General features: G+C 38.6%; 2 protein-coding genes across 2 annotated transcripts in view; one reads left to right on the top strand and one right to left on the bottom strand.

The window, feature by feature from the left end:
* BDP1 (B double prime 1, subunit of RNA polymerase III transcription initiation factor IIIB) overlaps positions 1-10,140 on the bottom strand; it is an 89,290-nt gene extending 79,150 nt beyond the window's left edge. Inside the window, exons 1-6 of the mRNA XM_049649605.1 lie at positions 9,753-10,140; positions 6,224-6,497; positions 4,757-4,866; positions 3,592-3,651; positions 2,314-2,442; positions 1,015-1,148 (exon numbers count right to left, since the gene is read on the bottom strand). Coding sequence (XP_049505562.1) covers positions 1,015-1,148; positions 2,314-2,442; positions 3,592-3,651; positions 4,757-4,866; positions 6,224-6,497; positions 9,753-9,964 — 919 coding nt within the window. The 5' untranslated portion in view covers positions 9,965-10,140. The remainder of the gene's footprint in view (positions 1-1,014; positions 1,149-2,313; positions 2,443-3,591; positions 3,652-4,756; positions 4,867-6,223; positions 6,498-9,752) is intronic.
* Positions 10,141-12,875: 2,735 nt separating this feature from the next.
* Positions 12,876-16,857, top strand: SERF1B (small EDRK-rich factor 1B). Its single transcript, XM_049649601.1, has 3 exons — positions 12,876-13,194; positions 13,990-14,098; positions 16,594-16,857. Exons 1-3 carry the CDS (start codon positions 12,909-12,911, stop codon positions 16,664-16,666), a joined length of 468 nt encoding a protein of 155 aa, XP_049505558.1. The 5' UTR covers positions 12,876-12,908; the 3' UTR covers positions 16,667-16,857.
* The last annotated feature ends 736 nt before the right edge of the window (positions 16,858-17,593 follow it).

Here is a 17,593-nt window from a genome sequence, read left to right as displayed (position 1 = left end):
AAGAGGAAGGAGAGAAGGAAGAGGAAGGAGAGAAGGAAGAGGAAGGAAAAAAGAAGAGGAAGAAGAGAAGAAAGAGGAAGGAGGAAGAAGGGGAAAGAGAAGAGGAAGAAGAAGAAAACAACATTCTGCCTATCTGGTCTCAAAGTGTTCTTAAGAAAACCATCAGTCACAGCCACTATATTACTGCTTTAACATAAGCAACTAAGGTGCACTAAGTAGTATATGAAAGAAAGTAACCAAAACAACACACAAACTATTAAAAGAAGTAACCTCAATAAAATAGGATTGGGGAATACAGAGGAGGAAAGTATAGAATCTTTGTTGTTGTCCTGAATTACTCTGTTCTGTTTCATTTTTTCCCCAAAAACAACCTGCATTATTTTTTATAAGAATAAGCGATACCATTCAAAAGGTATTATAAGCTTCAGGCACCTGGGTGGCTCGGTCGGTTAAGTGACCAACTCTTGATTTTGGCTCAGGTCCTGATCTCACGGTTCATGAATTCAAGCCCTGTATCAGCCTCCATGCTGACAATGCAGAGCCTACTTGGTATTCTCGCTCTCTCCCTCTCTCTTTACCCTTCCCCTGCTTGCACTAACTCTCTCAAAATTAACAAATAAACTTAAAAAAAAGTAGTATATGCTTTTTAACAGCACAATTTTGACCCTTAGAAACTGTTATACAATATTATCTAAGGTAGAACATTATTATGAGTATTAGAAATATTAATAGTTTTCCATGTTATTTTTTATACAGGGATTTGACAGAGAGGACTACTCTAGCCCAAATTACCATAATGCTAATTCCTAAAAAGATCACTAAGATAAAGCCAGAGATGGAGTTCCACAATAAGTGGGGGGGGGGGGGGGGGGGGGGGGGAAAGGGATGCAGAGGTCAGTTCCAATAAAATTAGCTAGACAGAAAATAACATGGTTTTCATTTTATTTACTTACAGAAAATAATTCACTTTACTTCAAATAAATATCCACAACATTTAAAATGAAAATTAGTTACCTTTATTTGACCATGGTTTAGAATAATAGTTTTTCCTAAAGCTGGAATATGTAGTTGTAGAACCACGCTCAAATATGGGGTCATTTTCCTCAACAACACAGGGGCCTTTTGTCCTTAAAACTTCTACAGTTAAACTGAAAGAGACACACTTTTAAATAGATTTGCATTTAGAACAAGAAAGAAAATAATACATGATATTTGAATAGTTATATTTTGAAATGTGCCATGACAGAATCGGAACAAAAGTATAATAATATATACTTGAGGTATGCATATATTCCAAGATTCTGTTAATTTTCACTTAAAATGTGATTGCCAAGTAATAAAATTAAATGCCAACATTCTTCTGAAATTGTTAATAGCAATATAAAATTTACACATTATCTTTGCACCACCAAAAAATTACTTAAATTTTATTGACTTCTGTATGTCCCCTACATTTAACACATATTACATTATCATACTAAACCCAAGATGAGAAACATAAGCATCTTATGTTTTTGTTCTACATTCCTGTAAACAAAGCAGTACAATGCTTTTAACTATTTAATGACCAGTAAAATGATCATCACAAAATAATGGCAAAAAACACACAATTATTAAAAGTACTGCATTTATGTTTCATTATCATAGAATTTTATATGCTATAAAAAGATTTTTATACTGAACTGTCAGACTACTTTACATCCCTCTTTTATATTTAGTTACTCGTGAATTTATCTTCTTTTTTAAAAAACACACTTTGGACAAACAACAAATTCCACAATGCCAAATTTGAAAAATTTAATATTATAACTGAGAAACTACAAAGTGAATTTAAACCGTGTCATAACAAAAGTTATATAGAATATTAACCCTGATTAAACCTGATTCATTTGTTGCATTTTCATTAGTTATAACCACACACCAAAATATGGTATTAGTTAATAATAAGAAAACCTGAATTTTGACTTCAAGACTGAGCCAATTTTTGAAATGTATCATCAGTAGAGACCAGCATATAATTAGTGGAGCTCATCCCAATTACCAGTAAAGTTAGTAAAACAATTGTGGAAGGTTAATGGATGACGGATCAGCAGTACCATCTTCTTATAAAAAACACAGCATAAAAATTGCTAAAAATTACAAATGAATCTAACTCATCTTTCTATTTATAACATGCATTAAAAAATATAAACATCAGTGTTTATATGGTCAGGTAACCATGAATGATGCAGAAATTCAATCTCTCTCATTAGACAAAGCACATTTGTTCTTATGTTTGAAACCACAATCTCTTTTTTTTTTTTTTTAACTTACCTTTCTTCATCCAAAATAATGGAACCATCTTCTGCCACTTTTACTCGAGGAACCAGCAATGGCCCGTCATCCACTTCTTCTTCTACTTCTTCATGACCTTCAGCATCAGGAGTACTTTTACCTTCTTGCCTACCGAATGTAAAGATAGCTTAATTCATATATCCAGGAGAAGGATCTCCTGAGTACTATCAACTTCTGAAATAAATTACTTCGAATCCAACCTTCATTTGATTTCCAATTTTCCCTATACCCTAAGTAAAGATACTACACGTTAAGGACGTGGTTATAAGAATTTCCCCGACTATGGGGTGCCTGGGTGGCTCAGTCAGTTAAGCATCCGACTTCAGTTCAGGTCATGATCTTGTGGTTTGTGGGTTCAAGCCCCGCATCGGGCTCTGCGCTGACAACTCAGAGCCTGGAGCATGCTTCGGATTCTATGACTCCCTCTCTCTGCCCCTTGCCTGCCTGCACTCTGTCTCTCTCTCAAAAATAAATAAAAGCATTAAAAAAATTTATTTTAAAAACTATAAAAGGGAAATAAAAAGAAAAATATATACACGTTTATTTGTTTAGACACAGAATAGAATTAGAAGGATACATTAAAAAATTGGTAACAATTGTTGCCTTCAGGCAGCAGAACCAGATGACAGAAAAACAGAGTTGGAAGACTTCTCGGTATACTTTTGTTCCATTTGATTTTTGTACTGTTTTACTATGCTATTCTAAAACAAAACAAAATCCTTTTTAATTCTAAAAGCTTCAATTGAGGGGTCCCTGGGTTGCTCAATCTGTTGAGCATCCAACATTTCAGCTCAGGTCATGACCTAACAGTTTGTGGAGATGGAGCCCCATGCTGATAGTTCTGGGAATACCTGCTTGGGATTCTCTTTCCTCTCTGCCCCTCTCCCCCGCAATCATGAACACGTACTCTGTCTCTCAAAATAAATTAATAAATATTAAAGAAAACAATATTTTAAAAATAAATAAAAATAAAATATAAGGTTTCGTTAAAATAACACCATTGGCCATTTCCATATATAATACACAGTATGGGCCGCCTTACATTTTGATTTAAACCAGACATGCCCAGCTAGCTCAGTCGGTAGAGCATGAGACTCTTAAATCAGACAGTAAGTTTTATTCTTGCTAGTGATTCTATCTAAACATTCCTATCACATGCAATTTGACTATAACAAAAAGCATCATTTGATTTCTTTTTTTTAAAACTGTACCCATCAAAAAACTTATTTTAAAAAAACACTAAGATAAAATGCTTACTCTCTTGTCTGGACTGGTGTCAATGATTTTTCAGTTTTCTTTTCTTGTTCCAGTGAAGAACTAATAAACAACAAACGTTTTGAAATGTGAGACAATTTAATATTTAATATAAAAAATATTTTTAAATGAACAATATATATCTTGTTAATTCTACCCATTGGCAAGAAGGAAATTATTTTAACTTGCATTTTTTTTATATGATAAACCATAACACTATTATGAATAACGGTGTGGCCCAAGAGTCAATTTCTCAGTCAAAAACCTTGTCATCAAATATAAACCTGCTATGCCCTAGGTAGGAACGTTTTGACTCTCTAATTCCTTAGTGAAGGGAGGCTCTCCCAGTCCTCATGTCTGAAGCAACCTACATGGCTTATCTCCAAATTCTATATGTCAAACAACTTACCACCTAGGCTTCTGGCCCTTCGGCAGCAAGCCAAAGACCTGGTAAACCTGAAAAAAGCTACACTCCTGCATCCACCTGCTAAACCATCAACAACATAACAATGAGATTTATTATAAACCATCTGCCTCCTCAGGCTAACTTTACTAAAGAAGCTTTGTTCTTAGAAGATAAATAATATTTACTATAAATAATTAGGAGGTAGAGCATAAAAATTACAGTGTTCCTTTAGAATCAGGGTATAGTGTACAAGAAACACAAACTGCAGTATTGATTAAAGTTGTTTAGTTTTGTAACATTTTGGTAATGTAAGAAAGGAAACTTATTTTTGGGGCGCCTGGGTGGCTCAGTCGGTTAAGCATCGGACTTCAGCTCAGGTCACGATCTCGCGGTCCGTGAGTTCAAGCCCTGCGTCGGGCTCTGGGCTGATGGCTCAGAGCCTGGAGCCTGCTTTCGATTCTGTGTCTCCCTCTCTCTCTGCCCCTCCCCCATTCATGCTCTCTCTCTGTCTCAACAATAAATAAATGTTAAAAATAAAAGAAAAGAAAAGAAACTTATTTTTAATTTCAGAGGTAAAGGGCACCATCCCAAGAAAGCAGTTACCTGAAATACAACTAAATGTTGTTTAAAAATTCTATCGAAAAAACATCATATTTGCTATAAGTTTTGTCAACATACTTTTGGAAAACACGAACTTGTACCCTAAGTGATACTTAACTCACAACATACCCAAAGAAAGGACAACAAGAAAAATTTACTTACGTCATTGGATTATTATCTGGCAGGTAATATATGAAATCTCTCATAGTCATTTTTGAACGATCTGGTGGCTTCTGACTTTCATTTATGGCATATTTGTTTTTCCATTGTTTCTGGACACACAAACACACACAAAGATCCACTTTTCTTTTATAAATGTAGAATTTCACATGTACTATATTCAAAGGTATATCCCACTCTTATATTCATTGCAAGTGATTTAGTATTATTCTTACCACGATTATTCCCAATTTTAGGACAAACTTCATAAACTGCATTATTAAACAGTGTAGCACATCAAGGAATTTTAAAAACTAAAGTGTCTAGGTCTGGATAAAAGCTCAACGTATAAAATCATACTTACTAATGCCTTCTAACTATAATAGTTTGCTAAGAATTTATAAATACATAGTTTTTGTTTACCCTGTAATGAACTAGATTTCTGTGAATTTTACAAAATTCTTAAAGCAAATGTTTAATTTTTTAATTCCTGAAAATAAATCTACCTAAGCAGATTATATAGAACATCTTTAGAGACCTAGATTTTAAACAATATAGATTCAAATCCCACTGATATGTGATACAAAGCAAATAACTTCTCTAAACTTGTTTCCACCTGCATAAAACAGCGGTATCTACTATACAAAGATGATAGAATTAAATAATATAAAGCACCATACTCATACTAAGTGCCTTCCTCTGAATTAACAAGGGGATTTTGTAATAATAAAAGCCGACATTTGTTAAGCTCCTTCTGTTTGCCAGGCACTAGTCTTAATGTGTTTTACATATATTTACTCATACAATCTTTACAACCCTCCAATGAGATATATACTATCATCACTCTTATTTTGCAAATGAGGATACAGACAGAAAAATCAATTAAATTGCCCAACGACACATACTAAGGGATGACTCTAAGATTCAAATCTTAAATATCTAACTGCAGAGCTTACATGCTTCACTATTGGTACAGTGCAATCTTGGAAAAATAATCGATCTTCAAGATTAAAAAGATGAGCTTTACTATACACATAAATGCAAATTTTTCCCATTTATAATTTCCATACTGTCAATTTATAAAATATTACCAATTCATTTTGCTCAAATAAGTATATCTGTCTTAATTCAAATGAATGTTATTCATGTAACGAAAAATGATACTTAAAGTTTATTTTATAAATATGCTTTGTATATTTTCTATGTGTGTAGAAACAGACCTTCTATTTTTGGCCTTCACCAAAATCAAAGATATAGATGAATATAAAAATTAACATAGCAGAAAAAATAGCTTATTAAGTCCATCGCGCTTATTAATCATTCAGTTCACAAAAGGGGATCTTCTATTAAAATAAGGAACATTAACTGGTTATGCTCCATTAAATACTACAGATATTAATCCTCCAAATGATGCCTAACATAAAAACAGAAACCTAGTAGGAACAGTCAAATGTGATTTTTCTCCCTTACCTTCTCCTTTCTCAATTCTTCTTTTAACATTTCTCTTAGTTTCTGGGCTTTATATATTCGGTATCTGTCTGAACATGGCTGTTTCTCTTTTGTTGAAATAGGCTTTGGCTGTGGAACTTCTTGATTAACTGTAGATAAGGGATGAGATTCTGAAGGAACACTGACACCAGGCTTAACCAGAGTAGTACTTGATATTCGCTTTCTTCTCTGTGAAACAGCAGAGGAAGACTTACTGGATTCTTCAACATAATTCTCATTGTCAGTCTTTTCATCACTGTCAAAATTTAAAAAAAAAAAGGACACCATGGATCTTTCATATTCTAGTTTTAAAAACTAGCCTGGCAAAAATCTAAACCAGTAAAATCTCATTATTAAAACAATCAACGACTTGAGATATACATTATTCATGACAGATTCCAATAAAAATTTTGTTTACTAAAATTTTTATTTTTTTTAATTTTTTTTTAATGTTTATTTTGAGAGACAACATTGAGAGACAATGTTTATATTTTGAGAGACAGAGTGTGAGTGGAGGAGGGGCAGATAGAGAGGGAGACACAGAATCCAAAGCAGGTTCCAGGCTCTGAGCTGTCAGCACAGAGCCCGACACGGGGCTCGAACTCGTGAACCACAAGATCATGACCTGAGCCGAAGTCGGACGCTTAACCGACTGAGCCACCCAGGCACCCCTTTACTAAAATTTTTAACAGATACATAAATTCTAACAAAGACTGCTGATCTTTTTCAAACGTCAAGTCCCTTAGTGCATTAGAACATATAAGTTTATGCTCATCCTAACTCGTTCAAGAAAAACAAAAGGCCAAGTTACAAATTAAAACTTCATGACCCTACTTTGAATCACTATATAACTGACAATTTTTATTTTTTTTAAGTTTTTTTTTTTAATCTTTATTAATTTTTGAGAGAGACAGAGGGAGAGTGGGGGAGGGGCAGAGAGAAAGGGAGATACAGAATCTGAAGCAGGCTCCAGGCTCTGAGCTGTCAGCACAGAGCCCGATGCGGGGCTCTAACTCACGGACCGTGAGATCATGACCTGAGATGAAGACGGCTGCTTAACCGACAGAGCCACCCAGGTGCCCCAACAATTATTTTTTCAAAAACTAAGTTTATAATCTATATTGACATCCCCCTAGCTGATCTAAATTATAAATTGCTTTATCAACCTGAGAGGAGTCAAACCAAACATACAAAACATCAAATTTCTAAAATATCTCTACTACAGTATTTGAGAATATACATTGAGCTACATTAATCAAATCAAATACTGTTTGAGGTAGAAATCATTCCTCTTTCATCTGGTATGAATACTTACACAGCTATCAAACTCCTAACTTAAAAAAGTACTTAGTCACTCCAAAATATACATATTAGATATGGTTCAGATTGGATACACACATTTCAGGAATGGCCTGAAAGCAAATTAAGTCAAGAAGAGAGAGGGTGTAAGAATTAAAAGCAGTCTACATTTTTCATGTTATTAGTTTTATGTAAAAGTAGAAAATGCTGGGGCGCCTGGGTGGCTCAGTTGGTTAAGCGTCCGACTTCAGCTCAGGTCACAATCTCGCGGTCCGTGGGTTCGAGCCCCGCGTCGGGCTCTGGGCTGATGGCTCAGAGCCTGGAGCCTGCTTCCGATTCTGTGTCTCCCTCTCTCTCTGACCCTCCCCTGTTCATCCTCTGTCTCAAAAATAAATAAACGTTAAAAAAAAAAAATTTTTTTTTTAAAAAGTTGAAAATGCCTAAACCTATAGAATAACCTTTCCAGGTTATTTGCAGGATAGCTCCATGTTTTTAATTTTTTTTTTTTTTTTTTTTTTTTTTTTTTTTTTTTTTTTTTTTTTTTAGTAATCTCTACACCCAACATAGGGCCCAAAGTTATGACACCGAGATCGGGCTTTGTAATGATACATGCATCATGTGCATTTCATTCAATTATGTTGAATCGTTGAGGACAAAACATATACCCTATAGATTTTTACAGCTGCAAAGACCCACAAAGAAAGAAAACACATAGTAAAAAAAAAAAAAAAAAAAGAAAAAAAAAAATCAAATATACTCCCTAAATGCCAACTCTAAGAAAGCAAATATTCCCAACCTCTAATGTCTCAAGACTACAGAATCAGAGTAATTTATTAAATTATCAATCATCATGCATCTGTATGTAGTTAACAGGATCTCTGCAAACTTTATTAACAGTGACTGTTACTTGTATTTCTTTTTTGAGGAGTAATTTTGAAAAAATATTCATATAAGAAACATGGATATTACTAAGTATCAGTAAGCTGGCAAAATAACATCCTATACCCAGCACCAGTTCAGGCCAACAGAGGAAGTTAGGCCAAAAAGAAAAGGATAAAATGTTCACCTTCTGGTTAGAGCATACAAAGAATTTACACCATCTCATTGTTATTTAATACGATCCATTTTTATTGGTTTCCTCACATATGTATTACAGAAACAGAGACCATTAGTAGCCCAACATGGCTTAATTTTAACTACTTTGTTATTTACTACCATTGCTTTTATTTAAAAAAGATAACTTTTTGTAGACAACTATTCTGCCATGTCCTATTCAAGAGTTTGTCAGTTTTTTCTAAACTCCACAATAACTTGGCTCTCGAAATCAGAGAGTATTATTTCCATTTTACAGATAAGCAAATTCTGCCTGGGCAAAGTCTGATAAACTGTTAAATTACGAAAAAAATCCTAGGGCGCCTGGGCAGCTAAGTCGGTTAAGAGTCTCACTTAGGCTCACTCAGGTAACGATCTCACGGTTTGTGAGTTCAAGCCCCTGCGTTGGGCTCTGTACTTGTGAGGTCCAGCCGGATGTTGGAATCTGGGCTGACATCTCAGAGCCTGCTTCAGATTCTGTGTCACCCTCTCTCCCTGCCCCTCTCCCGCTCTTTCAAAAATAAACAAACATTAAATTAAAAAAAATTTTTAAAGGAAAAAAAAAATCCAGACTCCAAATGTGGTATTAGCACATGCTTTTTCCCTTCAGAAAACATGGCCACTATAAAGGGGCACGCCCTGGAATCAAATCAAGTAGCCGTATCTCCTCCCCATTGACACAACTCAGCATAACCAATGTAACACTGGTCTTTTAAGACTACATAAATGTTTTTTTGAAAATCTAAAAAAGTACCTACCCCTGCAAAGTGCTCCAGAAGGAAGAAAAAAAAAAAAAAAACTACGGCAAAGTAATCTAAGCTGTCTAACATTACCACGTGTAAATTTCACGTCAAGACTGTTGCACCTGGACTCTTTCTCACCACCACTTGAAGACAAGGTTCCCACCCGGAGAAACTACAGACCTTTAACAAAATCCACATGTGCCACACCCTGTGGCCAGAGTGACAAACTGCAGTTTGGAGTAGGTTCATAGAGTCTCAACTGTAAGACTTAATGCAAGCGACAGAATACTCCTAAAGTAAATTCATGGGGTCATATTCCGGGTGACAGGCCCAGAGAGGCGGGGCAGATGAAAATACTCCTCTCTGCATGCTCTTACCTGCTCCTGGGAGGCTTTTCTTGCGGCTCCGTTCCCCCGAAATCCAACGGGGACACATCTGTAGACTCCGCTGGCTTCGGGGAAGAAGCGGCTGCAGGATCCGGGGCCCTGGGAGCCTCTTGTCCACGTTGGGGATTGGGAGCGGAGGAGCTCCTGGCGCCTACACCAGGCCTGACATTCGGCTTCACGCTAAGGCGTGCCCTGCGGAACATGGCGGAGCCAGGGGGCCCGGGGAGGCGGCCCCACGGCCGCTCTCAGCCCCGAGCCCCGGCTGCTGCCGGGAGAAGGGATTAAGAACTACGTCCTTTCCACACGGCCACACCACCAGCCCAGCGGGCAGCTACCGCAGGTTCACACCCCCACCACCTCCTCCTTCCTCCCGCCGCCGCCTCTTCTTCATGACCCTGCTAAGTTTCCCCCAGTACCTTGCTTCCCCGCCCTCGTAGGGCGCCGGAGCTGATTACGCCATCACCCAGCGCCTAGGAAAAGCGTAAGACGCACAGCGCCCGGAGCCATGGTAACTGTCAAACTACAGAGTTACTAGTGAACCGGAAATTGAGATGTTCCGTGGTCAGCTCTCCCCCTCTCCCAGCGTCCCTAGGAGTTACAGAAACGAGTGAAAGGAGGTAGTCAAGACCCTATAAGACCCAAGACCCTTTATAAGACTATGAAAATCATGGGGCGCCTGGCTAGCTCAGTCGGAGGAGCCTGCCACTCTTGATACCAGGGCATGAGTTCGAACCCCATATTGAGGGTAGAGATTATGAAAAATAATTAAAAACTTGAGGGGCGCCTGGGTGGCTCAGTCGGTTGAGCGTCCGACTTCGGCTCAGGTCACGATCTCGCGGTCCGCGAGTTCGAGCCCCGCGTCGGGCTCTGGGCTGATGGCTCAGAGCCTGGAGCCTGCTTCCAATTCTGTGTCTCCCTCTCTCTCTGCCCCTCCCCCGTTCATGCTGTGTCTCTCTCTGGCTCAAAAATAAAAAAAATAAAAAATAAAAAAAAAGTTAAAAAAAGTTAAAGAGTATTATGAAAGAGATTATTGGGAGACTGGCTTACTTTAGGTAATATGGTTAGGGAAGACTTACATGATTAGAAGAAAAATGGCCATAGATGAAATTGGCTGTACACAGTATGGGCGAGCTTTTTAATTCCCTGACTCATTACAACAGCCAGGCCCAACTTCCTTTTTGGAAGAATAAAACTCTACAAGAACATCCTGCTATGTTAATGGCAAAAGAATAAAATCTTTAAATAATTAAAGAGGTTGCTATGTCATCCAGAAGAAGAAAGAGAAGCGTTTTTGAGAGTAAGAGGGATGAAAGCACGTTAGAGAGAAGAGATTCCTCTAAGACTGGAAAGAAAATGGAAGTCTGTGGATTCTGTAGGCTCCCTCCAGTAATCTGGGGAGGGAACAGGACTTCAGATACACCTAAAGAAGGTCAAGAACTTGACAAAGAGCCCCCTACTGAAGATGTCTCGCGAATCTTGTAGCCACTACTAGGACCATTTAGCTTTGCCCAGTATATTCTGGTATAAAGATATTGCCTTTCCCAAAATGTTATGTTCCATCTAAGAATCTAGGGCACTCCCACAATTCTGTAGGTAAGGCAATTAATAACAAGGATTTAATTTGTCATTACTATAAATAAGGGAACAGAATCAGATCTAATTTTATTATTAAATATAAAGTCTTAAGATATGTTACACAACCAAGTCTGTGGAGTAAATTCTTAAAGGCATCAGAGTAATTTTAAAAGTCTTCAGTTTTCTCTAGCAGACACACCCAATATCTCTTGAGTATATCCCTACCATTCACAGAGTATATTTTCAACCGCAAAGAAAAAGGTCAATTAGACTGTAAATTAAGACTACATATACAAACAATAACACTTCCACTTACTTTCCAATCCCAAATTGCTTCCCTCCCTTCTTCACAATGACCCAGGACACAATTCAATCTTTTGCCCCTGCTCAATTTACTCCAGAAGAGGTTGTTTAAGTGGAATCAGATGCTTGGCTCATAAACAGTATTGAAGACAGGTGGGGTTTAAGGTGAGTGACAAGCATACAAGGCTCTCTGAGGTTAAAAGATTGATAATAGCTAACATATTGAGTGCTAACATATACTGAACACTTCGTACTTCACATACATTAATTCAGTTAATTAAAGAGGTACATTTACCTTCCCATTTAATATGGAAGCTTTACTGCAATGAAATAACACACCCAAGTGCACACATCTACTCATTAGTAGAGCTGGGCTTTCAACCAAGACATTCCATCTCCAGAGCTCCAAGTCTTCACCACTTTGTCCTACCTTCTGTAAAATAGGTGACTTTTAGGAGTTAAAATAAAAATTGTTGAAGCTTGGTCACATATACTTGAGAATGCACTGCAGTATTTTCCATACTGTTGTAGATGTTTGAAATTTTCCAACATAAAAGCCTTTATAAAAAGGTGATTTTAGGGTGTACGATCTAACTCTACACGTTTGTTTGTAATAAGTAACAGGAGAGATGAAAAACATAAGTATTGAACTAACCTCAGGCATCGTTGCACATGTTTCTAGCAATGGCAAATGCTCCACGGCTTCTACCCACATTCCAAGGTTATTGTGAATAGGAGATAAAACTGCATCCCCTGCTATTCCCTTCCTATCATACAACCCAAGCATACAGCCATTAACCTAAAATTCCTTCGGTACTGTCCACCGCGACAAAGGCAATGAGATTAAAAGGGAAATTAACAGATTTAAAATCCATCTTCACTATAAATCTCACTTCTAAGAGTCCCTACCTGTTAGGACAGTCGCTCCTCGTTTCACAGTCTCAATCTCCTCTTCCGCAGAATAGGAACAATGAAGCCTACTTACAAGTTTGGTGCTGAAATAAAAAAAATATGTAAAGAGCCAAAACTGTCTTTTGCATATTGAGTTAACCCTTCATCGGTTTTGTCCCCTTCCTCCTCTTCCCGCTTCTGCAAGGGGATTAATGAATGCTAACGTTCTTGGTCTAAAAGTTAGATATAGTGGCGTTTGTTTTTGTCGTTACCAAAAAGAGGGGGCTGGCCAACCCCCAGGGCTCGGTACACAGTGGGGAAAATCCACAGACGCAGTACCTGCTTTCTAGACTCGACCAAATTTGCGTGACCGAGGGGATGCTAGCCCAGATTAAACTCCAGAAGGTGCCAGCCCCGGACCCACCGCGAGGACCGCCCCCGCCTGCCCAGCGGCGCACGCGCAGTCAGCCGCCCGACTCGCGGGAGGCTGCAGTCGGGCCTCGGTGGGCGGGGCGATGGAAGGAGCAGAGGCGTAGCCCGGCTGAGGGCCGGCGCGGGCTCAGCCTTCAAGAGCCGCGGGAGGGGACGACCGCTGAGCGCGTTAGGAGGCCGTTGCTTCTCCGAGTGGCTCTCTTTTGGGTTCGGTCGGGTGTCGGCATGGCCCGTGAGTATGCGGACGGGTGAGGGACGCGGCGGGGAGCGTCTGCAGAGGAAGCCGAGGTCCGTAGGCGCGGCTGGAGACGAGGCGGGAGCCGGCTGATGTATCCCCTTAGGTCCGACGGCGCGGGGACCCCATTCTCAGCCCACCGAGGGAGAGGGACGGTTAGCTTCGGGCCCGCCTGAGAAGTGGGGCATGTGCCTGCCGGCCAAGTGCGAGTTCAAAGGGTAAAGAACACCTCTCCGGAGGTGAGGTGTGTGAAGACGGCGGCCCCGGGACGGGTCTTGGTCAGAAAGTGGTTTATAGTTGGTCCTTAAGGTCCTAAGGCCTGAGAAGGACAGGAAGCTCCGGTTGAGTCCCCTCCTTAGTTCTTTTGTTTGGCCCTTCGAGGTAATGTATCCCGAACCGCTGCGTTTACTCGTTTAACAGTGGAATTGTGATGGGCCAACTTGTGGAGCTGTGTTCCCTGTGTATCTATCCTTCTCTCCATACTCCTCAAAAGCTAGACCTTAATTTGGAATGTACTGACCCATATAGACACAGGAGTGGAATGCTGGCTATAAGTGATCTGGTATTTACATTAATTGAACACCTGAATTGGTATGATAATGCTCTTAAGACTTGAAGTGTTTGTGTCTGAGCTTCTTCCTCGGCTACTATGGGAACTCTGTTCAGTGCAGTGCTCTGCTGGCCTGTTAAAAACTGAAAAGCTAACTTCAGATGCATTTAAATAAGAGTCTTTTAACGGAATTGGTATTAATTTTTGAAATGGGAAAAGAGCATGACTGTTTAACTTTGCAGGCGGAAATCAGCGAGAACTTGCCCGTCAGAAAAACATGAAGAAATCCCAGGAAATTAGCAAGGGAAAAAGAAAAGAGGATAGCTTGACGACCTCTCAGAGAAAGCAGAGGTAAGTGATACTAATCGAATTTTCAAATTTCTGAAGTTTTCCTTTTAAGAATGGAAAGAATTTTTTTAAATCATGGGTAGAACTAAGCTTAGTTTGCATAGTAGGGGTCACAGATGAACAGCTGTGCTGCACATGCTGTAACTATATGACTACAGTCATCCCAATCCCAGGATGAATCTTCTGCTTCCCCACCACAACCATAAGAACTTCATTTAGCGAAGTAATGGAATGCCTCCCATATGAAAGACACTGTTAGATGCTAGGGATACAACATTTTCAAAGCAGACCTCCAACTCAACCTTGTCAGGATGACAGGTGACTCAATTACAGGGATAAATGTTACGAAAGAGACACAAAATGTGTGTAGCTATATTCATTTCTGAAGATCCATTGGGTTGGAGAAAATGAAGGTCCACAGCCTTGATATGTAATTATGTAAGAAATAATAGAAAATTAATTGTAATTTTGTAATAATACAGAAATACTCTCAGAGCGCAGCTTAAAATTTCTCACCAAGAAGATGGCTTTAAATGATATGTGTACTTAAACCCTTGCAACTTCATCAATCTGCTGCCTTTTTACAGTAGTAAACAAATACCTCACAATTGCACTGTAGTTACTTTGTTGTACTTTTGGGGTTTGGGGGGGTTTGTTTTGTTTTGTTTTTTAATGAAAGCCAGCATGTGTTTTGGCTTTGCTTTGTAAAAGGTTTTATTCAGTAGGTTTCTTGCCCAGCACTGAGCCCAATGAGGTGTTTGAACTCAAAACCCTGAGATCAAGACCTGAGCTGAGATCAAGTCTGATGCTTAATGGACTGAGCTACCCACGCACCCCAATTTTTGTAGTTTTAATTAAGAATGGCTTTGAGGCCAGGAGATTGCTTAATTCTAGAACTCTCCAAGCAGAATTTGTTGAGAAAGTCAGTGCTTCCACAACTAGAAAGTTGGGTCTCTAAATTATTAGAGGTCTTTAATGTCTGCTCCCCTTAAATGGGAATTTAAAACACATGTAGGGTTGAGGTAGTATGTAAACAGGAAGAACAAAGAGAAGCAACCATCATTGCAAATAGGCATTCTGTTTTTAAGATGGTAACAAATAGTTTGTTTCCCCACTGTTAGGCCTTCCAGAACACATAAAAGCATGCTATAATGGGAGACAAAAAAAAACCCTCTAATTTTGTCTATGTACAACTTGGAGGTCAGGTGAAGAAGTGACTGCACATGCTTTAGCAGGGCTTCTCTGTGGTCCTCAAGCCTGCACATTAGAAACACGTGGGAAGCCTTGAGTGTTACTGAAGCCTGTGCTTTAATTCCAGTCCTTTAATTGGTTTGGGGCTGGGCATAACAGGTGCTCTGGATAAATTTTATTGTAAGTTAAACCTAACTTTAAAAATTTCCTCAGGTGATTCTGATGTGCAACTAGAGTTAAAGATCAGTGTTTGGGGGTGTCTGGCTGGCTCAGTCTATGGACCATGCAGCTCTTGATCCCATGGTTATGAGTTGAAGCCCCACATTGGGCTAATTATCACTTGATGCTTTCCGTGGTATTAAAGTGATAAGGTTTGTCTTAAATTTCTCTTTACTCACATTGGAGTAAAAGTGAACATAGTACCAATCAGTGAACCTGGAATTTTTAGTGAAGATGTCTAGATCTCTAGATCTAGTCTAGCTTGGTTCAATAATAATCACTGTTGAATTATTATCCACTTGTTAGAAAGCTCTGTTCTAGGTACTATGTACGTTTTACCTCTACTCATCACCCTGAGAAGGAATGAATGTTAGCCTCAATGTATAGAACAGGAAACTGATGCTCTGAACTTCAGTAACATTACTGAAGTTACAGCAAGCACAACAGAGCTTGGTTTCAAACAGAAAAGTAAATACTACTTTTTTTTTTTTTGTAGGTGTGTTGTTTTTCCTTCATACTCATACATAAGCTTTTTGTGTTTGTTTTTTAATGTTTATTTTTGAGAGAGCGCACAAGAGGGGGAGGGTAGAGAGAGAGGGAGACACAGAATCCTAAGCAGGCTCCAGGCTCTGAGCTGTCTGCAACGAGCCTGATGCAGGGCTGGAACTCATGAACAGATCGTAGGTGTTGATTACAAAGCCATTAAATACATCTTTTTTAAATAAGGGTCTTGTGTTGACAACCAAGAGTAATTGCCATTATTCTGTATGTAGCTGCCTAATGGCCAGTATATACCTTGGTAGCTATTTCATAGAACAACCCTGGTAAGTAGTGTTGTGATGTTGAAAGATCTTTGAGGTTACTTGCCCAAGACCATAACAACAGGGATGGTTTTCAAAATAAGATCCAGCTTCAAAGCCGTTCCATTCTTTTTCTTCCCATTCTGTCTCCAAGAAAACAAAGACATGAATTTTTATATCTTCTTTTAAATTATATCTTAATATGCTTAATGGGTTGTGTATAGGAAACAAGTGAGAATGTAAATTGAGTTTTTCTGTAACAACTTATAGCCTTTTCCCCCATTATAGGGACTCTGAGATAATGCAACAAAAGCAGAAGGCAGCTAATGAGAAGAAGTCCATGCAGACGAGAGAAAAATGATGACTATTTGGCAAACCTGGGTGCTACTGCCAACAAGGTGTATCATAAGCTCTGATTAAAATTCCGTGGAGTAAGCAGTCCTATGTTACAACATGTCCTTACAAAACTATTTAAACTTTACCTCTCAGCCTGACTTAGTGTGATGTTTCAGAACCATTCTTCAAAGAATAAAACAAAAACTATGCATGAGACATATTGTTGAATGTTATGTTTTTATCAGCAGTGAGCGTTTATCTAACAGAGAGGTAATGTGATAAGCTAACATAATCTCTTTTAAATCTAGAATCTTTGTCATTAACTTAATGTAGGTCTTAAAGTCAACTTTATTAATAAAAGGGAAGAGGGAGAGGAGAATCTCAAGCAGGGGCTCAATCTCCCAAATCATGAGATCATGACTGGAACCAAAATCCAGAGTTTGACGTTTAACCAACTGAACCACCCAGGCACCCCATCCACAAAGATTCCTGATGGGTCTGATTTCTGAAATCCTATCTCCAGGTTTTCTACATACTGATAATTCATGAATACAAAGCACTTGTTAGGCTCTGAGCTGTATCCTTTGCTTTTTTTTTTTTTTTCCCATAATGAGTAGTTTCCATGTCTTTTTGTTTTCACAATTTTAATTTGAAAAATTTTTTAATTTTTTTTTTAATTTACATCCAAGTTAGCGTATAGTGCAACAGTGATTTCAGGGGTAGATTGCTTAATGCCCCTTACCCATTTGGACCATCCCACCTCCCACAATTCTTCCAGTAACCCTCCGATTGTTCTCCATATTTAAGAGTCTCTTCTGTTTTGTCCCCCTCCCTGTTTTTAAATTATTTTTGCTTCCCTTCCCTTGGGTTCGTTTGTTCTGTGCCTTAAAGTCCTCACAGGAGTGAAGCCCTATGGTATTTGTTTTCCTCTAATTTAGCTTAGCATAATACC

Source organism: Panthera uncia (genome assembly GCF_023721935.1).
Source record: "Panthera uncia isolate 11264 chromosome A1 unlocalized genomic scaffold, Puncia_PCG_1.0 HiC_scaffold_17, whole genome shotgun sequence".
Taxonomy (NCBI): domain Eukaryota; kingdom Metazoa; phylum Chordata; class Mammalia; order Carnivora; family Felidae; genus Panthera; species Panthera uncia.
This window is presented reverse-complemented; position numbering and strand designations above follow the sequence as displayed.

Coding starts and splice junctions, on each gene's coding strand:
- SERF1B (XM_049649601.1), top strand. CDS start 12,909: ATGCTAGCCCAGATTAAACTCCAGAAGGTGCCAGCCCCGGACCCACCG. Junction 13,195..13,989: donor GTCGGGTGTCGGCATGGCCC/GTGAGTATGCGG, acceptor TTAACTTTGCAG/GCGGAAATCAGCGAGAACTT. Junction 14,099..16,593: donor ACCTCTCAGAGAAAGCAGAG/GTAAGTGATACT, acceptor CCCCCATTATAG/GGACTCTGAGATAATGCAAC.